Source organism: Capricornis sumatraensis, chromosome 2 (genome assembly GCF_032405125.1).
Source record: "Capricornis sumatraensis isolate serow.1 chromosome 2, serow.2, whole genome shotgun sequence".
NCBI classification, from domain to species: Eukaryota; Metazoa; Chordata; class Mammalia; order Artiodactyla; family Bovidae; genus Capricornis; species Capricornis sumatraensis.
This window is the reverse complement of record NC_091070.1, coordinates 174746106-174772675: the sequence shown is the minus strand read 5'-3', so window position 1 is coordinate 174772675 and position 26570 is coordinate 174746106. Positions and strand designations below refer to the sequence as shown.

Genomic DNA, 26570 nt, shown 5'->3' with positions numbered 1-26570 from the left:
ACACTGTGACATGTTGCTCCTGTGAGGGGCTTGGCTTTACTACGTGGTAAGCATGGGTTTGGTGTGTCATTATGTGTTATCATGCAGGTATAGGCTAACTAGGAGGGTAAATACGTAGGCTTGAATTATAGCTACTGAGAATTCGAGAATTGTTAGTAGAACTAGAATAATGAATGTGATAAATGCTGTTGTGGCACTGATGCTTATTAATGCAAGGGTGGCTCCTCCAATTAAGTGAATTAACAAATGTCCTGCCGTGATATTGGCTGTTAATCGTACGGCGAGATTTGCCACATGGAATAAGATATTTTCTGGTGCAGAGTGTTTAACTAGTTTGGGTACTCTCTGTTTAAAAAAAGTCAAAAATTGCTGAGTGACAAAGATTATAGTGATCATGGCTTTGGCATGTTTTAAACCAAACATTCATATATAAAAATAAGGTGACTTTACATAAAGGTAAGTGAACATAGGGAGTCTAAAATGCACAATCAAAAGTAATAAACCAGACTGCAAATAGTTTAAAAATGAACATTAAATCAGAGCTTAAAAATTCTAATTTATTTCTAACAAACATCACTTGATGCTTGACTCACAAGCTTTATTTACATTTGTCTACAGCATCATTTCCTTATGAAATATACTAGTACAGCTTAAACCAAATAAAATCATAATCATTCAAATTGTCTGTAAACTACTATTAGCTAAATTTATAACCTTGCATTTGCTTATTAGTACAGTCAAAGTTTTAAATACAGAAAGCACAAGAATAAACCAACAATAGCATGTAGAATCTAGAAGATCATCTGGGCAATTTAGAAGGTGGACTTTCAAGAAGTCTGAGGCACAATTACAAGAGAGTAAAAGTTCTTGTGCAACCTACAGTAAATGTAGCAAAAAAAATTTAAGACATAAAAAAGGCAGGGGAAGTTCACTGTAAAAATATCATCAAAATATTTCTACATATGCTATTTTGCTTTCATCTTTAGATAAACTGAAGAGAAAAATCACTCATTTCAAAATAAAGAACAAATGTAATTTTTATCTGTCTACTAAGTACCTTAAAACATTTTAATTTTCAGCTGCAGTAGACATGAATGTTAAGGAAAAACAAACAAAAAACAAAAACAAAAAATGTGGGTATTGATTTCCATGCACAAAAAGTTCCCAAGCACATCTGTCAACTTCCCTTAATATACTTACCTTGCATTGTCACTGAAGATACTGTTAAGAGAAACCTTTTTTTTAAAAACCAGAAGACAAAATAGAGCTCAAATGACCAGGTTTTGAGAAATAAAACAAATCTTGAAAGTATTTTAAGCCATAAGTAATTTCAAGTGAATAGGAGCAATTATTTCTGCTTATGTCATGAGGAAATAAGCATTTGTTACTCAGGAGAAAATTTTATGCAGTGTTTAAACACCTCAAAGCAAATGTTCATTTAAATTCACAATGTCTTGTCTCTGTTGGTCTTATACCCAAAAAGAAATATATTCCAAAGCTTTCTTCAATTTATTCATTAACTAGGATTTAATTTTGTCTACCCTATTGTGTGATAACTGACTTTTTAAAAGGTATCACACAAAGGTTCTGAAAAGATTAAACACTTATATGTTTTTCTCATCAACCACATTAGTAGAGATGAACTGCTAGGCATTCTTGTTCAAAATCACTGTGTCAGAAAGGCAGAAACTAATATCTTTCTCCTCTGCAATTCACAAAACTTTTCTGTATTAATCTTGGTGGTGCAAGAAGTAAAACTAGATAGAGACAATGATTCTAAGGCACCCTTAACAGGGAATTTCAAAATAAAGAAGTTTCTAGTTAACTGTTTAACAATCTGTTCAACTTTTTCTAGTAAGAATCACTTTGAAACAGGTTAACAAACAGGCTGAGTCCTTTCCCCAGATTAACATAAACAGATTGTTTCCAACTACTTTACCACAGTCTTGCCTCCATGCCCAAAGTCCAGACAAGCCTAGATAATGCTCATATTTGGAGATGAGAAAAACAAGAGTTTAAATTAGAAAACAAAGTACTTTGTTATAGCTGAGATGTTATAGCTTAAAAAAACAAATGGATGTAAATAATGAATGACAAACAAAGCATCTATTTTGGGACATCATGGCTTAAAATACTGTTTACTTTTAACTTCACAAATAAACAGCTGTATTTTTCTGAAAAGCAATGAAAGGCATGCACCTCTACTAGCAGAGTTAGCACTTCTGACCAAGTAAGACACCAACTTCTTAAAAAATATGCTTCATGCATTATATTGGACTTTTTTTTAAGATGTAAATTTTAATACATTATTTCTTTTTTGAACTTGAACGGGAACCAGAATGGGATGATCCAGAAGGTGACCTGTGGTGCCTGTAAGACATAATGGGGAAAACAGGTAATCTGGTAAGCTGGAGCTGAATATCAACTTCCTTTATATGACTTTGAGAATATGAAAAATTAAACCTCATTAAACTGGTAAAAGGAATAATTAAAATCTAAGATATAAACTTACACACATAAAATTAACTAGTATTTAACTTTGGATATGAGCCCAGTAGCAGTGCAACCATAATTAAAAAATCTCTTAAGATATAGCCACCTCTCAATTATTTAAGGCAATGAAGGAAAGCCTTGCAAAGTTGTATACAACTACAGATTAATACAACAAAGGCATATAAACTGGGTAATGGCAGTGTGACTAAATCGTTCTTTCTGATATACTGTACATAGTGTGGTAAAGCTATACGTAAAACAGATATAGCAAGGCTTCTGACTGTGTATGCGAATATATATCCAAAAATAATTATGTTTTGGAAATCTAGGTCGCACAAGATGACTGTACAATTAAGTTACAGGATTATATTCATGCAGCTAGTATGAATAAGTCAATATATCAACCTGGGTAAAGTAGTGGTGTTCCGAGGGGTTGGCCCTGGGCTCAGGGTTGTTTAGTGTTTTCACCAATCACCTGGCTTATGGAATAGAGAACATGTTCATTAAGTTTAGATGACAACAAACTAGGGGGATTATATGTGGCTAAGATAAAAATTTGAAGAAGTGGTAAAAAAGCAACAGAATGAATTTCATAATTTTTTTTAACAAAGGAATAAATGCACAGAAATGAAACTAGCTGTGTGTAACCTTGATATCTACACTTCAAAATGGGAAGACGCAAAACCAATCATTATGTACAAGAAGAGGTAACTCTAGCATTGACAGGAAAAATCAGATTTTATCTAATCCTTATTTTTCACAAGCCGAAGGGATATAAAAATTTGCAAAGATTATTAAGGAAGCCATTAAAATGGCTATATAATTAGACACTGAGGAAAAAGAGAAAAATAATGAAACTGAATAATTATTTAGTCTGCTGCAGAAAAGGCTGACAGATGACACACTCTCCAAATTTTAAAAATATCAACACAGGTAAAGTAATCTAGTCAAGATCTGTTTCTACAAAAAAGGAATTCGGACTGAAAGATAAAAATATATTAGCTATAAGTACAATTTCTTTATAAAGGGAACAAAAACAACAATTTGTTGTGGAAATGTATTTATACATATTTAAATAAGGACAGACTTCCAATTATCTATAATAGTTAATTTGCTTATTAGATGCCCTAGAATCCTACAGTTTCTAATATTTAATGTAAAATAGATAGCATAAATTAACTTATACAACTCAATCTCTAAATTACATCAACACACAGCTTTTGAATTAGAAACTTAAGAGAAATAACCGAGAGTTGGCTATAATAATTATATATGAAAATAAAAATTTAAACAATAAAATAATCAGAGAGTGGAAGAGAGTAGTTGGATCTACTTTTCTAAACAACCTGATTAAAACACATAAACAAAGTAATTAATCTGTTTTTTGAAGTTCACAGTTGAGTTTAAAGTGGGTAACAAAGGAGATAATGAAAACCTAATCCTTGACTAAGAAGTTCAGTTAATCTACTAAACACACTTAAGAACACCCATTCTTATTTCTACAGAAACCCAAACCTTTCAGGTGACCGTGATCTTGTTCGTCTTTTTTTTCGATCACCAGATGAAGAAGATCTAGAACGACTTCTCTTTCTGTTCCTCTCAGGAGATGATGATGAACTTGAGTAAGATCTTTTTCGTGGGGAAGAAGAACCCCTGTGGGACCTGGAGCTGGATCTTCATTGATTGAGAAACAAATCAAACATTTCATTAAAAGAAGAAATGAGGCAGATGGTTTAGTTTCTAGCTCCAAAAATAAACAAACAATTTATAGCTACAGAAATTTTATAAGAAAGAATACTTACTGCTTACTCAACAGAAGACTTCTGGTTCAACCATGAAATCAATTCTATTTAATTTAAATTCACCACTAGATAAGTGCTCACTACTTTAATTAAAAACTAGTCTAATGTATTAAAATAGAATCTTAAATTCGTTTTCTAAAATTTAAAGGCTTCCATTTTAAAGTGTAAGTAGCAAAACTAACAGGTAAGCATTTATATAACTTTATGTCTAGAAACTACATCCTTCCATTTGGGGAAAAAATATGTATTATACAACTTCCTGAAGAAAATAATAACAGTTTGTTGTGGAATTAAGCAACTTAATAGTTAAGTTGCTTTAGTAAAAGCAGGTATACGAGGACAAAATGACATAAAACAGTAGCTATTAAACCATTAAACATTCAAAGAAAAATAAAGTAACTTTAAAACTTGATTAACAATATTTGTTTTTATGAAGGATTACTATCCATGAAGTATGAAGTGTTGACATTCACATGTTTCAGGTAGAGGTAAATGTGCAAATGTTTAAATACAGTATTTCTTCATTTACATATTTTGGTTGAAGTAATTTAGCTCAAACTTCCCAAAAAATTCACCTTTGGGCTTAAAATAAAATCAGAAAGCCCAAAAGGAGAATTCTTTGGAAAGTTATAAGCAATGAAAAAAATGTTTGAAAAGAATATGAAGGCTGTTCTGTAAACCTTAAAGTGCTTCCCAAAGGAACTAGGACCTAAGGATCTTCATCTAAGAAGCACTCAAATAAAACTGAAACACTGATAATACATAATAACAATAATCTAACTTGCTTTCTATCATATTAACTTAATACACGTGTGTATATCATTCTTTTCTTCTTAATGTTATTGAATTGTAGTTGCCCTCTAATGCTACAGATTTGGCTCTAAAATAAGCTATTAAGTAATTATTTTTACCAACTAGCTAACACTACACTTCAGTGTAATTCCATTTAAGTGGAATTTTAGTTATTTTCTTATTCTTGTTAGATGTTTTTAATAGATCAACAAATTAAATTAAAAATAATGGCAGCATATTTTGATCAAGTCTAGAAAAAACTTTAAGAGACCAAAAGCTAGTTTCTCACTTGCTTCTTTACAAATTATTTTTCCCTCTGCAGTGCTAACTAAATGCAACCTGAAGTTAACAAAAATGCTTCAAGATCACATTCTACCTAAACCACCAACCAACTACTTAATTTGTGGAATTTAAGTGTCTATACTTCTTACATACTACACACACTGTGTATAATATTCCTTGTTGTATTACAGAGAAGTGAAAATAAAACCCACTTTATCTGATGTAAATTACAGAATTATTTCTGTAAATACTGAAATAATTGCCTTGCAAAACTGTGTTGAGGCAGTTATTTTTCTACCTTTTAAACATGAAGTAAACTTTTTCTTTTTATCTGCATACTTATTATAATTCCTACTGCAAAATAACTTTAATGAGTAGGCATTTGGTGATAAACCTTGGCTGCATCTTCCCATTTCATTACATTTTAGCACAAAAATAGCAAACCTTGCACAATGCAAAATAACCACCTTAATTCAATCATGGGAATGTCTTGGCACACTGCTGGCAATGGAGACATCTCACGGTGAGAAAATTAAGCTGAGGCAAGTGCATTAGTTTTCTAATGCTAAAATAAAATTGACAAATAGAAGCAAAATAAGAGGAAAAAAAGCAACGCCTTCTGCAGCCTTTAAATATTTTCTCTCTCTGCTTTACAGAGAGATGCTACCTCATTCACCTTGATTTCGACCCACGAGATCTCGAACGTTCTCTGGAACTGGAACGAGATCTTGACTGCGAACTGGAAGAACTTCTTGAACGCGACCTGGAACAACATGGAAGGATATTTTTTTCCAGGACCATTTAATTAAGCTTTGTGATATGAACACTGAAAGAAAACTATGCATTAGGATTCATTTTCATATAATAACTATTTGGGATACTATATTTTCAAAACACAGTATATTAAGGTTCATTTAAAACTTTTATTCTGTATTAACAATTATGCCAAAACTTAAATTAACAATTTTTGAAAATAATCAACTACTTTTCAAGTTCATGGGATTGCAAAGAGTTGGACATGACTTAGCGAGACTGAACAACTTTCCAAGTTTGACAAGATTTCTTTAAAAACGCTTTTAAGATTGTACAGATAAAATTCAATACTTTTTTGTATTGAAAAAAGTATTGAATACTTTTTGTTCACAAATACTTAAAAGTAACCTGGGAGGGACTGATACATTCAGGAATATGGCAGTTTATATTTAACTTGAAATCTATTTTCTTGGTCATTAGTTAGCATAAAGCTTCAGTACTGACATGGTATGTTTTTAACCTGTATGTTTTCTGTCTACTCAAAGATTTGAGAATTAAAGGGAAACTACACTGATAATCCTGTCACTGTTTTAGGAAATTATTGAAAAATGACAGGAAATACGGTCCACTTGCATTTAAAAAGTCAACAAATTAAATAAATTTCATTTAGTAATTTAATTTATACTTAATTTGTTCCTGAAAATAACAATTTGCAGAAAAACATTAACTTTTACCTTAAAAGTATCTTTATATACACTGTTTTAACTTTTCAGGCTTTACAATAACTCAAAAATTACCTAAGTACTTAGTTAATATTTTATTCCTAAATACAGTTGAAATTAATTGCACATAGTTTCACTTAACTAAATAGGAGTTCTTCAAGGGAATTTTGCTTACATAAAGTGTTGCTTTTTCTCAACTAAAACTTTTTATTGTTGACTACACAATCAGTGACTTTTTATTAAAACTTTACATTACTAACAAAATAATATGCAAGTATAACACAAATTAAATCCTCTAATTTATTCCTGGACAGCTCTAAAGTATGAGCATTAGGATAATAGAATACAGCCAAATTTCTCCTGTATTCAGAGTACCTATGCCAAATAAAACACTGTAATAAGCAGCAGTTCAATCAATGCCTAGAAAATTTCTGTACTAGTGTTTAAAATCATCAGTGGAAATAGAAATCTTCACTTTGAGTTTTCTGAACGTAAAACTGTCTCTTTAGATAACTAAGTATCTATAAATAATGATTTAATTGAATTTTTAGAGTCTATTTTAATAAAAGGCATGGTGCTAAACTGGACTAAGGAGTTTCATATTAAAATTGTGTACTTCTGAAATACTCGATAATAACTCCACAGCACTAAGATAGAAAAAAATGATCTTTTAAACGATAACTTGAATGAAAACTCTAAAATAAAAGGAAAGTTTAGTTAGGAAAAACGAAATTTATAAGTAAAGAAGTTAGATACTGACATTTTGACTGGTGTTACCCTTGACCTGTACCCGTTTACCTGGACCTAGACCTTGAACTGGAGGGGGAGGATGAGCGTGATGAAGATCGTGAGTGTGAAGACCGAGACTTTGAGCGACTTCGTCTGTTAGATTTCTTTTTATTACTATCTTCTTCTTCACTGGCATCAAGATTATATTTTGAGAGATCAGCATCATCTTCATCCTCATCCTAACAAAAATCCACAATCAATTATATTTAGACCTTGAGGTATCAATGTTGTCTACTAGGAATGATGAATAATAGTTCTATATAATGGACATCTTCATATGAACATATTTTATCACTAACATCTCAACAAATTCACTCTCAATCCTGAAATCTGACTACTACATTCCTGATCTCAGCTAAACAGACTGAATGACTGTCTCAGGCATTTCAAAGATGTAAATGTAGAAATCATACTCATTTTCTTTTTCACACAATGTATTACCATATAAACTGTCAAGAATAAAAGTTCTTAAATGCATCTCCTTTAAGACTTAGTTCAGAACTTCATTCCTTCCTCTAGTACACCCTTTTAGGAAGTCTAACTGTGGGAATTCATTCTGCCTCCCCAATATTTCAGTATGTTGACAGTCATCTCTAAAACACAGATCAGATAAATATACCTCATTTGTTTCTTTTTCAAACTTGTTCCATATTGTTTTATGTGCATTTGAGGGCCTCCTATGCTCAGACCTCAAAGCACCCTTAATCTGCATCTATTCATCCATAAAATTTTACACTCAGGCCCCACAGAATAAACATCACCAGACTTGATGTGTTTGCTGACCCCCTTATTACCGTCTCCCCTCTGTTCTAACCACACTAGCCCATGTATGATTTTTTGGATGTTGCTAGCTTGTTTCCTACTATGGGAAACTTTATTTGCTGTTCTCACTGCCCTAAAAATGCTCTGATCCCAGCCCTTACAGCGGGCTCCTTCATATCACTCATCACTGAAGTCTCAACACAAATTTCACTGTCTCAGAAATCCCCCATTCACTGAAACCAAAGTAGCTCTTCTAATGATCTACCACATCATGCATCTTCATAATATTATTGCTATTGAAATTAGACTGTTTATGTTTTTTCCTCTCTGCAATTTAAGTTAAGAGAAGCATGTTCTGTCTCAGTCACTACTGTGTATCTCAAGTCAGAATAACGCTTGGTAAAACAGATCATAATTTTTGTGGAAACAAATGATGATACTGTAGAACACATCTTCACCATAAGCCAAAGGTTGTCAAAGACATTCATATGCCATAGCTTGAACAAGACAAAGGGGAAATATGGTAAGGAAAGAAGCTACCTCATCTAATTTATATTTAGAAAGATCTTCATCCTCATCCTCTTCTTCTCCCTCTGACTCTTTATCTTCAACTTCCTTTAAAATAGATGCAGGGCCAACTGCCTTCCCTCTGTATTTTTTCTTCTTACGTCCAAACTAGAGAAAAAGTTTCAATATATTTCTGTTAGCTAAAAGTATTAAAATATTTTTCTTAAGAAATTACTTTTATATATTTAGGTGTCAACATGTATTTTTAAGTCAATTATGTTTAAGTCAATTATGACCTCCAACAAAATGATAAGCTGGTCTAAAAGACTTAACGTGTACTTACAAAAATGAGATACATATAGTATTTTCTTTTTTTATTTAAGATATTTTCTAACATGTTTCTCTAAGTTGCATTCAACCTACACACTAATGTATATCTTACCTCATCATATTCACCATCAGATTCTTCTCTTTCTATGTACTCAACATTTTCTCTTTCATTAAAACCACCACCATATCCTAAGGAGAGGGGAACACAAATTGTTATAATTCACCAAAATCACCTACAAGTAATAGGAAAAATAAAATCTTATCAAAGACATCTGTTTATCCTTTTAATAAACTATTGGTCTCAAAAATAAAAAATAAAAAAAATAAAGTATCACTACAGAGAACAGCCTCAAAGTTGGATATAGCTGGAAAAGTCCCATGGCTACAATTTTAGCTCTTCTCAATTTCAAAATGTTCTGCCTATATGATTTCAGTAATACATGGAATATATGGATGGAAAACATCTCCTTAAACATCTGCTATAACCAAGTTTTAAAATGACTTTCCTCTGTGGTTTTAATCATAATTATTTTGGGAGAAGTGGGCTCAGTAAGAACTAATAATCAAATTTCACTGTTTGCTAGTTAAAAATAGCTTGAAATCTTTTGATACACTGAAATTTTGCTGGGCTAAAATACAGTTAGAGCTTGGAAAATAATTATATAGGCAAATATAATGATGTAATGAAAAACATAAAAATCAGTTTAAAATACACAAAGTCACTCAGCTTTTCTGAAGAAGCCAGTAAACTTTTCAACTGAAAATATTCTAATGAAGACCAATCAGGATCAATACACCATTATTTACTGCCACAGCTACTATCTACAATTAGACTTACAGATCTGTGACATAGGCTTAACAAAGATTAGAAGAAAGTGAGTTAGTTTTAGAGAAAATGAGATGGGAACTTCTGAAAAATATCTCCCACTGAAAAAAATACAGAGGTGGTTAAGAGTAACATAACCTAACTACCTCACATATTTCAGAACAGTACCACCACACAAAGAGTGATTCCCAGATTTAAGGATTTAATGAATCAGCAAAATGTTAAATTTATAGATGAAAAAAGCATTTTTTTAAAATTTAAGATTTGCAACTTTAAATCTGTCAGTCACAGGCATTAAAAAACTCACTCTCTCATCATTTTGTAAGAGCCACAAGCTAATAGTAGAGAGGATGTAAGTGTCCCAGTAAAATAATGCAATAAAATTAACTCACTTAAAAAAAAATCCCACATTAATGCAGTGTCCTTTCTTTTCCTCACTATACTCTGTACCGGTGAAAACTGCAATATATCTGTGTCTATCCTCAGAATACTTGATATCATCCCTTTTTCCCTCTTCCTACCTTGTTCCAGAGATAAAACAGACTTCAACTGTAATATACAAGAATTTCCTCATTTCTATGCATATGATCCAAAAGTGAAGTGTTTTAAATTATAAATAACAACTTTTCCTTAGTAAAATCCTGGCTCTAGTTTTTCATAGCATCAAATATTAAAAGAAAAAAAAATCAAGTAAAATTAGGTATATGCTCATCTCAAGAAAATACCTCAGGGATTTCCTTGGTGGTCTAGTGACTAAGATTCCATGTTCCCAAAGCAGGGCCCCAGATTCAGTCCCTGGTCAGGGAACTAGATCCTATATGCTGCAACTAAAAGCTTCCATGCAACTAAAAGCTAAAAAGCATCCTGCATGCTGAAATGAATATCAAAGATCCTGCATGCTGTGACTAAGACTAGTAATTTAAAAAAAGAAAAAGGCTCATATTCAATGATAATTTGAGAGATAAATGCTGTAGAAAATTATAATTCAACAATATAGTTTCTTGGCTCTAGATATATATTTAATATTGTGGCAGTATGTCCTGAGACGTAAGAGATGTAAAGACTTAAACCTCACAATACTTTTAAGTAGGTAAAAAGTTAATGCAAAATGATTCACGTAAGAAAAAAGGAAAAAAAAATTATATAATACGATGACTGTAAGTCAATAGTACAGAAAAACTGGACTATTTACATGTGGAAATGTAAACATATTAAGCACTACTGTTTAAAATCAATAGGCTTTCAGTAGAGTTCTTTGTCCAGTCAGTAATCTGAAAGTAAAATAATGGTAAGGCAAACATGGTGAGCCAAAGAATCAATTATCCAAGATAGGTATAACAGGTAGTTTTGCATAGGTGTGTAAGCAAAATTACTGCAAAATAAGCATGACAGCAAACACAAAGCTATTTTCATGTTCTCTCACACAGTTATAGAAGAACCTAATCTGCTAGCAATTCATTATTAAGGTATGTTGTATGAGCTCATACAACAAATACACCTCATGAAGTCTTTCTATGTGAGAAATTAGTAGCTATAACATTAAAAAAAAAAAAAAAGCCTTCAGCATCATCTCCACTGAATAACAAGGGACAGGAATAACTGGCTTATTTATGTGTTTCCCTCACTCTACTGGTTTGAAGCTTTCAGGGAATATTGTAAAAATTGGTCTTCTTGCTTCCATGCTTGCCACTCCCACCCCCTAATTCTTCTTCTATAAACCAGTAATATTTAAAAATTAGAAATGTCAATCCCTTGTTAAAAATTATTTCCCATTATATTTAGAATAAAATAAAACTTCTTACTATGATTTACATGGCCTTTGCCTATTTCTGAAGCTGCTAGAATTCACCCAATATGCTAAATTCTTTTAAGTGTCAGGGCCTGATTCATATAAGCTGTTTGCTTTTGCTTGGAATGATCTCTCAACTTGCTACTAACTTTCACTTCTTAGCCTAAACATTGCTCTCTTGAAGACTTCATTAATTTTTGCCTTTACATTTCTAGTTTGCTTAACCAAGTATTCCCCTGCATCGTGCCCAATGGCCAATAAATATTTCCTCAATTCTATACTCAATATTTGAGTATAGGAAACACCACAGTTCTGGCATCATTTATGATACAGTTTATATGAAACAAGCAACCTCTATAGATTTTTAGCAAGTGTTAAAATAAAATCTTAAGATTTGTCTCAAAAAATGTAAAATGTGAGCAAAGATCAGTAAAGGATCAAACAGATTTAAAATAGGCCTGAATTAGGGTTGTGACAATGGAAGTGAAGAGAGAAAAGGGTATGAACGTAACATGTGCTTCAAAGAAGAACTGAGACACTACTTTGAAAATTCTGAGAATCTATATTTTGATTAACCAGCAAAGAGAACAAATAATAAAGACAAACTAGACAGTAACAGTATATCATTAGTTTACATCTTCAACAATGACGGGCTATGACAACTACTTATATCAAGGGAAATGGTAAAGGATCAGGACACAAAAAAGATAATGGGTAAAGGAAAGTAAGGTTATTAAACTTCGACAACTTCAGTTGTTAAGATTTTAGCTCTTGCATTAGTGAAACTTTTAAAGGAGGAATCACAAAACAGGTCAAAGAGAATGTGAATAAATAAAAGGCTTCTGGGGATTACAATTCTTATAACTGTTAAGATTCTGGACTTTTTCCTAAAAGCAATCAAAGCAAAATGTTTTAAACAAATGGAATTTTAGTTGCAAACAAAGAACTCCTGGCTGTGTGGGATATATGTACAACAAGGTGGCTGTTTTTTTTTTTTTTTTTCCCCCCAAGAAACAGGATAAAGTTGAATCTCTGCCTAGGGAAATGATGGAGAAGACTTTTGGGGGAACAAGAGAGATGAAGGAGTTATTAAGAAGAATGTCTAAGTTTCTGGTTTATGTAACAAGCATATGGTGGGTGGTACCAATCATGAGAAAGAGATCACTAGAAGAGGGCCAGGTCCTAGGGGAAAATCGCGAATTCAGTTTAGATATAATGAGTTTGACATTTACGTAGTGATGATAAATAGGTAGCTGAATATACAGGTCAAAGAAGTCTGAGCTAGAGACATAAATTTGGTTATCATGGTGTGCCAATGCTTACTTAAACTTAGGTCTTCAAGAAAATGCCCAGAAAACACGGCATAAAAGAGAGCTTAGGAATTGGAACTAGAAGAAACCCAACATTCTGTGACCACAAAAATACAAAAAGGAAACAGAGTAACCAACCAAAGGGGTTTATGTATTGGGGGTGTGTGCGAGTGTTAGATTTTTAAAAAAGGGGGGGAAATATAAATGTTAAAGAGGTAAGAGAAGGAAAAAAAGGCCTTATTAAAAGGCCTTAATCTATAGACAGTGCAACTGTCTAAAGTCAGGGAGGAAAAGGAAACAGAGAAGTAGTTTATTAAGCCTAGGTCTAATAAGGTAACTAATGTATCAACAGAAGGAAGCCTTTGACTGTTCAAGCTGTTGAATGACAAAATCAGATGCGAAGTATACTGATAATGTGTTTGCTCTAACTGATGATAATGGGAAACTACATTCTATCAGGTAAATATTTTCATCCAACTACTGACAACAAACAGAGGCTTTCCTGGTGGCTCAGACAGTAAAGAATCTGCCTGCAATGCAAGAGACCTGGGTTCAATCCCTAGAGGAGCAAGATCCACTAGAGAAAAGAATGGCAATCCACTCCAGAATTTCTGCCTGGAGAATTCCATGGACAGAGGAGCCTGGCCAGCTACAGTCCATGGGGTTGCAAAGAGCTGGACATGACTGAGAGACTAACAATGCTGACAATGCAATAACTGATAACACACAGAGTCGATGATGGGTTATTATTTAGATCAATGGTGACCAAATACCATCTAAAACACCTGCAAATTTGGGGGACCCACCACTAAAGAGCTTTGTCAGCTGTTTAGGATTCTGGATTTTCAGTTTCTCAAATGATTCTAATGAATGGCTAACTTTTTTAGACAAATATTTTAAAAGGTGCCCAATGTTTGGTTTTGTCATACTAAGAAATCAAACAAATGAAAAAAATGGTATTATCCTGTCATTATTAATAACAAACATTTAGACTAGCAAAGGATAGAGAGGAATAAAGCATTTCTAAAACTATCCTAATGTCGACTATTTGTTAGGATACAGTTTCCTCATGCTGTACTTTGTAAACTGTGAAATTACCATACAAAACATGACTTTGGATGAGAGGAAAAAAAAAAATCAAGGTAAAAAATATAAGAGCAGAATAAACAATCCTCATTTACTGTGCTCTTATGAAGCGATTAATTATCCATTTCAATGTTTAGTTGTTTTAAAATCATTTAGTTGGAATGAGTTTGACTTTTACCTGTTCTTTCTTCCAGTTTAGCATACTTTGGAGTATTACACATATTACACTCTGATCTTCTGGCCCAATTCACGTTACTGCAACTTTAAAAGTGAAAAATGTCAAATTAGTAGATTATAACATAAGACAAATAGTCAATTCAAAAATATTTAAGAATTTTAAAATAAAAAGTAGAGTGAACTCACTACCATAAAGAAATGTTTACTAAGGATGCTACAAAGGAAATGTACCAATGTACTTTTTCTGAGCAGAGAGTATGGTTAGAATAGACTGAACTACTTAAGCAGAGAAGCAAAAGCTATACAGTATGAAGAGTGCCTGTCTTTTTATGAGAAATCAATGAGAAATTGTATCTGCTGTCTTGTGGGGGGTGGGGGTGGGGGGAATACCACTTTAAATTAAATGTTCTATTAATTTCCCAGTCTACAAATTCACCTCAAGAGTAAGGTTATACCCTGCAAATAAAAGTTAAAAAAATTTTTTTTCTCCTGCAGAATCAGTTCATGCACTGAATCCCAAATTCAGTGACTTAATTTGTTGCTGGAAAATTATTCAATACTAATTTAGTATTTTTAAGACCAGAAATTTGTGTAAGACCCTCTTCTGATTCAGCCCTTTCATGTGTGTTTGATTCATCTGGTTAAGAGACAAGATGGATATTGGAAAAATCAATATAGCATGTGAAAACCAGAAATATTAAGAAACCTAATTAGGAATAATTATCTATAGGATGCAACTTATGATTCTAAAATTTAAAAGTTCTTTATACTTAAATATCAGATACAGAATGAATAACAATCAACAGATCTTTCATTTAAAGTCTATACTGTGGCTTGCCAATGTGACTAGAAAGAGTAGGTAGTATTAACAAGTAGTGGCTATATACATTATTATGGGAAAAAAGTCAGGATGATCATTAAAACACATACGTTTTACACTGCCAGTCATTAGCACTAAATAAGCCTCGGCTCTTTTCTGCGAGTGTCTTTCCTATTTCAGTGCCCCCTGCTTTCATCATCTTAGCCTCAGTTGTTTTCTCTGAAAATAGAAAAATGCAGTATGAATCTGGGGAAATAAAGAAATGGTCTGCAGAACAGTCTTAACAGAAGGTTCCTTAAGTGCTTACCTCGACCACATCTATTACAGCTAGTTCTTCTAGCAAAGTTTACATTTCCACATCTGAAAATAAAGCAAAAAATACTTAGACACGTATTAAACTTACGTAATTTTAAAGAGTCTATTACACAGTTTTTTAATGTGTCTTCCCTATATACCTGGGTCCAGAACTTCTACTTCTCTTTTTATGTTAACGTCAATGTTAACTACAAAAAAAAAAAAAAAACAACCAAAAAACCCCTCACAATTTAGGTGGAAAAAATACAAGACCTGAAGTTAAAAGTCATGGATAAGAAACTCCAATCTCTCAATTACCAATTACGTGATTCTGGTAAGTTACTTAAGGATCTCTATGCCTCAGTGTTCTCATATTGGCACACATCATTAAGTACAAGATACCCTTACAAAGTTTAAGTGAGATGTGAGTCCACTTGAACAATTACTGATGAAGCACCAGGGAGTTCAGAAAGATTTAAAGTAACTCTCATATAGAAAATAAGATTATACAAAATTTTGTTAAGAATTATCATACAAAATCCTAAAGGTGAACCAAGGGGGAGAAAATGGCTAAGTCAGAAATGGCTTCATGGATCTTAATACTACCCTCTTGTTAGAAACAGAAGGTGGGATGGTAAAAAGACAAAGGAAAATTAAGAAAAAATAGAAATAGGTTCAATAATTAAAAGAAAACTCAGTTTTGGGGGTATCTATTAAACCTCTGAAACCTAGCTGGAAAACTACAACCAATAATGTCAACACATAAAAGTAACATATTGTAACTTTATGCTGATACTAAACAACCAAAAAACATGGGTTCATGAACATGGTTTTTATAGTGCATCTGCAAATCATAAAAGCATGCTAAATGCTCTGAATAACATGTAAAGCTTAAACTTACGTTGATTATTTTTTTTTTAGGTATTATACTAGAATGGAATAAAGATGCAAAGTATGGAAGAGACACTTAACTGAAGTACATCAGTTACTTTTAGGTCATTCACCCTGCCCCCCCGCCCCCCCCAAATAAAGAATATCCTTTAGGACTCCAATAAGCACTAGAAATACATTCTGAAAATGTTTTCTGGATTTATATACATTGTAGAAGTTAGTCTGTTCATATATTTGTAACTGAATTGAAATGCACTCTTTTAGAAATACGTTCAAATATCTGAGTATACTGTCATTAATGACACTGTCAAAAGCACATTATTCTACAAGTGACCAACAACACAAAAAGTCAGTTGTTTGTTCTACTCAAAATTGACTTGATACCCTTCAAGTAATCTTAAATCTTTATGTAATCGAGAACCATCAACTTTTTATGTAAAGAAGCATGGTACTTCATTTCAGTTCAGTTGCTCAATCCTGTCTGACTCTTTGTGACCCCACGGACTGCAGCCCACCAGACTTCACTTAAATTGCTCAAAATAAGAATGGAAGACAAATGCTGCGGAAATAAGCCCTTAATCTTCTTTGACATTTGATTCTAAAACTAATATTCATAGTTATTGATTGATGAGTATTTGCTACATCTTATTGCTCTACACAATCTATGCTATATCATTTTAAGGGAGATCTTCTGTTTTTTTTAGGCAAAGTAAAATAGCCTAGGTAACGTCACATAAACAATAGGATTGGAATTAATTTTCAAAGTTTTCACTCTTTACTACCAGGCACTCCATATGCCATCTGTGGCTTGCTTAGAGACAAGTATTCAAAAGTTTTTACTGGAACACGAGATGCGCATTCTTTTTTTGACAATTACTTTCCATAATAATTTTTGTATATCTCCAAATAGATACACCTACTTAAACACCCGCCAATAAAAATCTTCCTAAACAATTTAATAAAGGACACTGGTTTCAGCAGAGCCACTAAAACACGTGCTTCTTTGAAGCAGGCATTCTCCAGGGCTGAGCAGGCGAAAACACAGACCTCATATGTTTCGGTTCTGAAGAGGTGAAAGGTTTAATTCTTGTGGGGAAATTAAAGACCAATTGAAAAAAAAAAAGCCAGAATTCCTCCAACCAAAGAGGTTAGCGTTCGGCAGGAAAAAGTAAAAACAATACGGAAACAAAGTTTGAATTTAAAAAAAAACAGCAAAATAAACTAGGTGAAGCAAACAAATGAATTCAAGAAAGCAACGTTTTCTGAACAAGAGTCAGGCTCTGCAGGAGAAGTCACGTGGGGGAGATCCGACACCGAGCTGGCCTCCACCGGGGAGGTTTCCTTATCGCAGAAACCTGGCCGGGGGTGGGGTGGGGAGTGAGGAAAAGGGGCGGCCATCTCCCTCTCCATACCGGCTGCCTCGGAGAGAGATAATCGAGGAGACGCTGAAGACTTAATCAAAAGAAAGGTTCTTGAAAGACCCCATCGTGAGGAGACTAAGAGCCTCCTTCCCGCCAGGGATCGGGCAGTTCTCCACCACTCGGCTGACGGCATCAGCGACCGTAAAAACGGAAAATGCTCAATCGACTCGAGAAAGCTTCCAACGACCAACCCCGCAGCAGACTCGGGACCCTTCACGAACTCACTTTTTGTCCGGGCAAATCCAGTCACCGTCACTGACTCTGAAATTCTTGGTCGACATCTTGGACGCCGCCACCACAACCACCCGCAGCTACGTCTTCACTGGAGGGAGCGGGCCGGGGACTTTTGGCGCTCCGGGGCTGTCCTCACACCGCCTGACTCCTTTCCAACACTGCGACAGGGTTTGATAGTGCAAACACTCGGCCTAGATTGGGTTTGAACGTTATTATCCAGAAAAAGATGCCTGTGAGATTTTTTTTTCTGGCCGAAAGAGTTACAGTGAAAATATATTCTCTAGGACAAAACTAACAGGCGCCGCCAGGACAGCCCAGGCGGGAGGCCTTCGTGGCACAACTAGAGGGCTCGGAGAGCCCCCTACAGGCAGGAGGACCTGAAAGGAAAGTACTTCCGCTCAGATGGGCGGGGCTAGGGAGGTGGGGCGGAAGTGACCCTCCGGGGCTGGCAAAGGCGGGTTTCGCTAATCGGTAGGGGTGAAGTGGGCTTTTCGTATTTTTGGAAAAGTGATGTTTAATAAAGTCTCGAGAACTCTGTTCTTTCACCATGTACATAGGATGTCGTTTAAAACATATTGTTTTGGGGTACTTAAATAGATGTAACAGATAAGCAATATTCACTTGAGAACTGAGCAGTAATTTTGGAACTAGGAGGTTGCCACTATGGTTAAAAGACCTGACTTTCCCCCCATTCCATTCCGTTGCTTTCCTCCAGAGGTAATACTCACTTGTATTTGGGGTTTATTCCTTTGCTTTTAAAACTGTAGCTTATGGCTAATAAACGGTTGAATTTTACAAGGATAGTTTATTGTTATATAATCGTCTGCAGCTTTCTTTTCCTCAACAATATGCCTTTAAAACGTCCTAGATTGTTGCATGTATTTGTATTTGTTTAGTTTTGCTGTTATTTATTGGTAATGTTGCTTCGTGTGACAGTTTATCCCTCTGTTTCTCAACTTTTGTCAAATTTGGATACAAAAATGCAAGAATTTTTCTAGGGTACAGCTTGTATCTACAGATAACATTTTCATCTACTTTCTAATTATAATTGCTTTATTGGCAGCTGTTTATTTTTCCTTAATAACTGGCCCTATTTTTCCAGTTCTTTGTTTATTGAGTAATTGTGATTTTTATCCAAGACATTTTGAATATTTTGTTGCATAGACTCTGGGTTCTGATTAAAGCCTTTGGGGAATGTTGATTTTTTTTGTTTGTTTTCTTTTAGGAGGCCATCAATCCAGTTTGGTTCATATTTTAAAAGTTGAGTCTCATCTGTGAGTGCTGGTTCCATGTCAGTTCGGTTTTCAGAGGCTTTATTGTGTTGCATTGAATCGTTCTATACATACAACACTCAAGAATTATTTTGGAATTTGGGAAGTAATTTAAATTATAGTTCACATATCTTTTTCTATGCAGCTTTTTTCTGCCCTGCAGGTGCTTAGTTCAAGGTATGAGCAGAAACTTAGTCAGATTCATACAAAGAACTAGGGAGTTTGCTTCTCCAGCTTTTCCTGGTTGTGATGTTCCTCTCCTCTCGGTTTTGCAGAGTCTCGTTTTCTTGCTAGAAATATGAGGTTTTTCTTGGAGTTTTAGCTTGATGCCATAGCTACAGCATCTGACTAGGGTGCACACTGGAGCAAAGAGGTGAGAGAAAAGAGCAAAACAAAAGATGAATTCCCTCCCAGAGGTGCCCTTTCCCAGTTTCCTTGTTTAGAAAGACAGGGTTTTTCTTGGTGTCCTGACTGCCCAAGCCTGGCCCTAACTCTCAGTCAAGACCAGAGGGAAAAAAGGAGAAAAAAAGCCAAATATTCCCCCACAGACTTTAGCTCGTGGAAGCTCTCTTTCCCCATTCATCTGGCTAGAAATATGGGGTTTCTCTCTGTTTTTGTTTCCTGTGCCACCACCACAGTATCACTGGGTGTCAGACCTCCAGTCAAATCTGTAAGAGAAAGTAGGAAAAACAAACACTGTTTTTGCTTACATTTTTTTAGAATCCTCAGGTAGTTGCTTATTGTATTTTGCCTTGAACTTTTAGTTGTGATTAGTAGGAAAGATAGGCTGTCAAGGTCTTACTCCATTTTGGCTGGCACTGCAAGTCATGGAAATAGAAATTACCACTACACATCCGTTAGAATTATTACAATGAAAAATTTAGACAATATCAAGTGTTGGAGAAGGTATTGAACAACAACCAGAATTCTTATACACTGCTAGTGAAAGTTTCAATGGATACATTTACTTTGGAAAGTGTTTGTTAGAGTCTGTTAAATCTTAGCATATGCATACCCTATGACCCTAAGATTCCACTCCCAAGTATATTTCCAATAGAAATGCCCATATGTTCACTAAAGAGGTATATAATAGTGTTCATCACTGTACTATAATGGCCCCAGACCAGAAGTTCCCATTTGCTTGTGAATGGTAGCCTGGGTAAATAAACTGTTACAGGTTCACACAGTGGAATTCTAATGCACCACAGTGACAATAAACAAATTGCCATCACTTTGAAGAGTATAACTGTCACTCACAAATATAGTATTGAATTGGAAAAGCCATATATAAACTAGCACATGCTATATAATTCCATTTACATGGACTTCAGATCAGGCTAAACTAATCTAGGATTATGGTTACTCTAGGGAGTGGGGAGGAGATAGTGCCTGGAAAGGGACATGAGCTTTTTGTTAGTCCTGACCATATTCTTTGTCATGGTTGGGTTCTGGTTATACAAGTAACTTCATTTTATAAAAACTCTTAAGTTTTTATAAAGCTGTGTGCCCTTATGATTTAGGCCGTTTGCTTTTAAACTTCAGTGAAGTGTAAAAAAATAAATACTTAAATGTGCCCATTTCACCACACCTATCTCACATTCAGTAGATCCTTGCAAAATATTACACTAACTTTAGAGACAAAGGAAATGATCACAGACCCCCTTGTGACTTTCTGAGTATGACTGGTACAAGGATGCCTTTTGGCCTTAATGGTAATTGAAGTTTCTTACAGTTGAGATGTTGAATCTGCAGTAACTCATATCAAGTTGTATTACAAAGCTGTTAAGAAAAGATATATTCTCAGTTGTACAGTTAACTGAGAGTTTCAAGTGGTTAACTTCTGAGGTTTTTCGTTTTTAAACTCAGAGAGAATTTTCTTAAAATATGGATTAAATCAAGCAGATTTTGTTCATACATGTTCAGATACATGCAGGGGAAAAAAAAAATTTCTATTCAGAGACAATGAAAATAACTTTTTGAAGTTCCAAATCTTAAAAATTCCCTGCATAAGTCACAGTTGAAATATATTAAAACAATATTTTTTTAACTGACTAGAATTTTAAAAATTTATAATGTATAAATCCATGTGTTATAAAATATCTGGAATTATAACTTAACAAGCTGCCACAGAATGTTTGCTCTTGAAACAAATAGGTCTTCCTCAGAAGAATAAGGATTTTATTAAACAAATGAGTAAATCTGTGAACTTAATACCCTTACCTAAGTAATTCCATAATTTTAATCTGGGGATGTGTGAAAAGTTGGAGTTACTTCTTTGGTCACAGGAAGCAGCAGTGACCCTAGGCAAGTTGGGGAGTGTGTGAAGTTGTGGCTGAGTTTTGTGTAGTCTGCAAGATGGAGTGGTGGGTAGCTGTAACCTCTAAAAAGGTACTCATAATTGGAAATTGGTTAATAAAATATCATCATTTGGATTTGAGGTTAGAAATATTAGCATGTGATTGTTTATATCAGTCACCTGGAAATAGAATTAACTCACTCTAAAATCTGGTTTGTGTTTATGATTTAAGGTGAACAGAAATCTAATCTATATTCCTGAGGGAATTATTTTAATAATAGCTATTTACTATATATTTGGTATATGTAGAGCTAAGAGCTTTACATTAATCATCACGTTTAGACTCCCAACAGTCTTTAGGAAAGATATTATTAGCTTTGTTTACAGATGAGAAATTAAGATTTAGAAAATATAAGGACCTTGTGAAAGGTTTTGAAATGTAATATATGATGACTCTGGAGTCAGATTTCTGGGGTTCAGATCTCAGCTCTACTACTCATTAGGCAAATCACTTAAACTAGCTGTATTTTGTTTCTTTATCTTTTATCTAGAGATGATGGTAATAGTATTTTAGAATTGCTAAAAGGATTAAGTGAGAAAGCTCACTTTAGCTGCCAATGGTTATTGTTGTTCAATTAAAGGCTCATGGGTAATAGATGCTAAAGAATCTATTTGCAATGCAGATAGATCCCTGGGTTGGGAAGATCCTTTGGAGAAGGGAATGACTACCCATTTCCCTTTCCAGTATTTTTACTTGGAGATTTCCATGGACAGAAGATCCTGGTGGGCAATGGTCCATAGGGCTGCAAAGAGTAGGCCGTGACTAAGAGACTAACACTTTCCCTTTTCAGGTAATGGATGCTAGGGGTGGTGAATAACATGTAGTTAAGGTACCAAAAAATTAACCAACTATAGTTAGTAAAATTTTTCTGGGAGAATCACATGTCAACAGAAAGATGGCTTGAGATAAGTCTAGGATAACAGTACACAAAATATAAGGATAAATCTGGCAATGACCAGAGGAGAAGGCTATTTGTGTTCAAGGACTATAACTAATTTTTCAAAGAGAAACATTCCTAGAATAGGGAAGCAGTTTCCATTATCCTATTTTGAAAGAAAAGTCCATCGATAGGACCTATTCTCTCTCTTCTAATTGTCATAGACCCTTGAACAAGGGTTTGGACTGCAGAGATCTACTTATATACAGACTTTTTTTCAATAAATACACACAGTAATACATAACCCAGGTTGGTTGAACCTGTGGATGTGGAACTGCAGATTGGGAAGGCCAACTGCTGAACCTGAGCATCTGCTGATTTTAGTATCTGCATAGAGTTCAGAAACCAATACACCAAAGAAACCAAGGAACAACTGTATATGATCATCAAACAACCCTCTAATTGGTAATTTGCTTTCCTGAGTGCATTTAAACTACCATGGTGAGATACCCAGAGTGAATTGTCTATACAAGTTCTTCTTTCTAGATTTAGCTTTTTATATATTGATAAATTGACATTCTGAGGGGCATATTAATTTCTTATGAGTCTTCTTAACATGTTGATCCCCGAAAGATTGATTTGTTCTAAGTTAGTAAGTGAAGGTCACTCAGTCATGTCCAGCTCTTTGCAACCCCAAGGACTATGTAGTCCATAGAATTCTCCAGGCCAGAATACTGGAGTGGGTAGTCTCTCCCTTCTCCAGAGGATTTTCTCAACCCAGGGATCTAACACAGGTCTTCCACATTGCAGGTGGATTCTTTACCAGCTGACCCACAAGGGAAGCCCTAATTTGTTCTGGTAGAAATGATAAACTTGAGCCTCCAAACCTATAAAACTAAAAATCTAGCTTTGAATATTGCATTAGAGCTCTCTATGCTGGCAAGTAACGAAAATAAAAATGGCTTAAATAACAAAAAAAGGGAGAGAGTTAATGTTATAAAGAGAAGATATTTGATGGGATAGGAAGGCAAGAATACAGCACAGATTCGGAAAGAAACTAAAGGAAGTCACCTCACATCTAAGCAGCATGCTTTCTCCTCTCTTGCTGCTCCCTCTGCTTACACATAATCTTCTATTTGCAAACCTCTTTCCCCTGCTGTTTAGTTCACAGGACAGACAGAAGCAGTTACCATCATTAGACCTGAGCAATAAGGACTATTAATCCAGCCCTGCTCCTCTGGGGGACAGGTCTAGGAGACACTTTGGAGAGCCTCCAAAGGTTCCAAGTCCTCTGTGTGTCTGGGCTGAGTCTGAGAGGCAGAACCCAGTCCTGTGTGGGTCCTGGAAATGAAAGCCCTGAAATGTTCTGTTGTCTGCTGGAGACTGGCCAGGTTAGCAGGCCTTTCTGGGCAGGACACCCTAAATCTGTACCAGCACTTTTTTAGCCTCAGTCTCTGGTTCTGCTTTTTAGTACTCTCTCAACAATACCCCCCTCACCGTGCATGGGGTCTGCTAGGTCCCTGCAATACGCCCCTCACCGTGCATGGGGTCTGCTAGGTCCTGCAATACCCCCCTCACTGTGCATGGGGTCTGCTAGGTCCCTGAAGAGCTCTAGGTCTTGCACTTGTGGGGTGGCTCTTGGTTCTTCGATTAGTTTTCTAATGCTGTGTAACAAATTACTACAAATTTAGCAGCTTATAGTGACATTTTATTATCTGTCAGTTTCTGTAGATAGAAAGTCTGGGGATGGATTCTTTGCTTAGGATCTCACCAGATCACACTCAGAGTATTGACTAGGAGTGTAGTTTCCTCCGAGGCTCAGGGTCATCTTCCATAGTCATTCAGGTTGTTGATAAAATTCAGTTCCTTGTAGCTAGAGGGCTGGGGCCCCTGTCTTCTTGCCAGACAGTAGCTGGGGTTTTCCCTCAGAGACTGCCCTCAGGTCCTAATCACACAGCCCTCCAGCAATGTAGAACATTACTTCTCCAAAACCTGCAGGAGAATTTCTCTACAACCCCTTCCTGCTGCTGCTAGTATTAGTATCACCAATACCACCCCTATAACTGCAGTGTTACCTAACATAAAGTGATCATAGCAGAAATGATCAATCACCTTTGCTCTGTACGTACTAAGTTGCTTCAGTCCTGTCTGACTTTGTGACCCCATGGACTGTAGCTCGCCAGCCTCCTCTGTTCATGGGATTCTTCAGACAAGAATACTGTGGTGGGTTGCCATGCCCTCCTCCACGGGATCTTCCCAACCGAGGGATCAAACCCACATCTTTTACGTCTCCCGCATTGGCAGGTGGGTTCTTTTCCACTGTTGCCACCTGGGAAGGTTATGTTCTGTAGTATAAACTAATTGAAGGAGTGACATCATGTTAACAGGTCCTGCCCAGACTCAACGGGAGGGTATAACATAGGTCATGTATGTGTACCAGGGGGTCAAGAGTCTTGGGGGCCATCTTAAAAATTCTGCCTTGGTCTCATTCTGGGCTCTTGAATCGGTAAATATTCCCACAGATGATCCTTACACTACTCATTATCTCAAGGCATTGACAAATCCTTAAACTGACTGTCCACCTTTCTCTCTTTCATAGTCTTTGAAGAATGATATCGTTTACTACAGTGCTTGAGATGTATGACTATTCATAGACATGCAAGTTTCACATACCCCAAGTGTGCATCTCTAAGAATTTTTTGTCACACAGATTTCTTTCTATAATTTACATGTGCTGAAATGACAAGAAGTTATTAAACATTGTTTACTTAGTACACTTTACAAATTGACATTCCTAGAAATTCAGTGGATTAAAAAATGTGAGTATCCATCTCTAAACACTTCACAAATATCCTGCAACTTAAATGCTCTTTTTGTTCTTTAAAAACCATTAGTAGGAAGTTATTGCCAGCTGGTGTTTCAGAGTCCTTTATAAATTAATTATAGTATTTACTAGCCATGTGGGAGTGGAGAAGTCTAATTAGGTCAAGGAGGCTAGCCCTGCTTGAGGCTGAAAGACAAAGCAAGTATAAGGTGTCAGTTACAAATTTAATGCAGTACTTTGTAGGCCACATGTTTTGAAAAAAAATAGTGGATAATACTGAGATTACATGCAAATTTATGTAAAAAATCATCATAATTAGAATAAAAATTTGTTAAAATCTGTCTTAGATCTATGACAAAAATAAGATATTTTAGCTGACACAGGACTTTGTGGGTGTTCTGTGTCACAGGAGGAATGGGATGCTTGATGTTAACAAAATATTCATTCATTTATTCACTCAGCAAGGCAAGCTATTTTTGCTGCAAAGAAGACAATATGACAGCTTCTTTCTTTAAGGAGTTCACAGAATGCTGGTGAATACAGATGTATAAGAGATAGAAAGTAGTATTGGAAGTGTATTAGAGGGTATTAAGAGTGTTCCTAGGGGCTTCTCTGGTAGCTCAGATGGTAAAGAATCTGCCTGCAGTGCAAGAGACCAAGTTTCGATCCCTGGGTGGGGAAAATCCCTGTAGAAGGAAATGGCAGCTTCCATGGACAGAGGAGCCTGGTGGGCTTTAGTCCATGGGGTGGCAAAGAGTCAAACACTACTGAGTGACTAATAGTCTTCCTAGGTGGAACAACTCTTTGAGTTCATAGGTGAAAAAGGGAAATGCATCAGGGTTATTTCAATACAAGTAACAAACCAAAAATGGTTAAAGGGTCTCCTTTTAGGACTGGGTCAAGAATGAGGCAAGCATGTCACATGGTACATGAAATTTAAGGAGGCCCTCTTTCTTATGTGCTGAGCCTAGAGGTGTCACCTGAGAGTGCCTCCTTAAATTTTGTGCACTAGGTGTCTAGGTAACCCTAGTCCTGGCCCAGTCCTTATTCCTTCAGTCTTAACTTTGGTCACAACCCTTTTCTCCTAGTTTTTTTTTTTCTTGATAAAAACAGTCGAGGACTGACATAAATAACTGAAAACAATTATGTTGACATTCTTTT

The 26570-nt window shown here is 35.2% G+C and overlaps 1 protein-coding gene across 3 annotated transcripts; it reads right to left on the bottom strand.

The window, feature by feature from the left end:
- Positions 1–604: 604 nt before the first annotated feature.
- Positions 605–18137, bottom strand: ZRANB2 (zinc finger RANBP2-type containing 2). 3 transcript variants are annotated; one of them, XM_068963705.1, is made up of 11 exons: positions 18072–18137; positions 15548–15600; positions 15351–15459; positions 14422–14504; positions 9345–9421; positions 8936–9070; positions 7643–7812; positions 6046–6132; positions 4009–4167; positions 2899–2972; positions 605–2370 (listed from the first exon to the last, which is right to left on the bottom strand). In XM_068963705.1, the coding sequence occupies exons 1-10, from the start codon at positions 18125–18127 to the stop codon at positions 2939–2941; spliced, it is 963 nt and encodes a 320-aa protein (XP_068819806.1). In that variant the 5' UTR covers positions 18128–18137; the 3' UTR covers positions 605–2370; positions 2899–2938. The 3 variants fall into 3 exon arrangements, with proteins under 3 accessions (XP_068819806.1, XP_068819805.1, XP_068819807.1); XM_068963704.1 differs by lacking the exon at positions 2899–2972; XM_068963706.1 differs by lacking the exon at positions 605–2370 and having other exon boundaries at positions 2899–2968.
- Positions 18138–26570: the final 8433 nt, after the last annotated feature.

Excerpts from the sequence above, each read along its gene's own strand:
- ZRANB2 (XM_068963704.1), bottom strand. The coding sequence starts at position 18,127 with ATGTCGACCAAGAATTTCAGAGTCAGTGACGGTGACTGGATTTGCCCG. Across the intron at positions 9,422-14,421 it reads TAAACTGGAAGAAAGAACAG|GATATGGTGGTGGTTTTAAT; the intron begins GTAAAAGTCAAA and ends CCCTCTCCTTAG. Across the intron at positions 7,813-8,935 it reads CTAAATATAAATTAGATGAG|GATGAGGATGAAGATGATGC; the intron begins GTAGCTTCTTTC and ends GATTTTTGTTAG.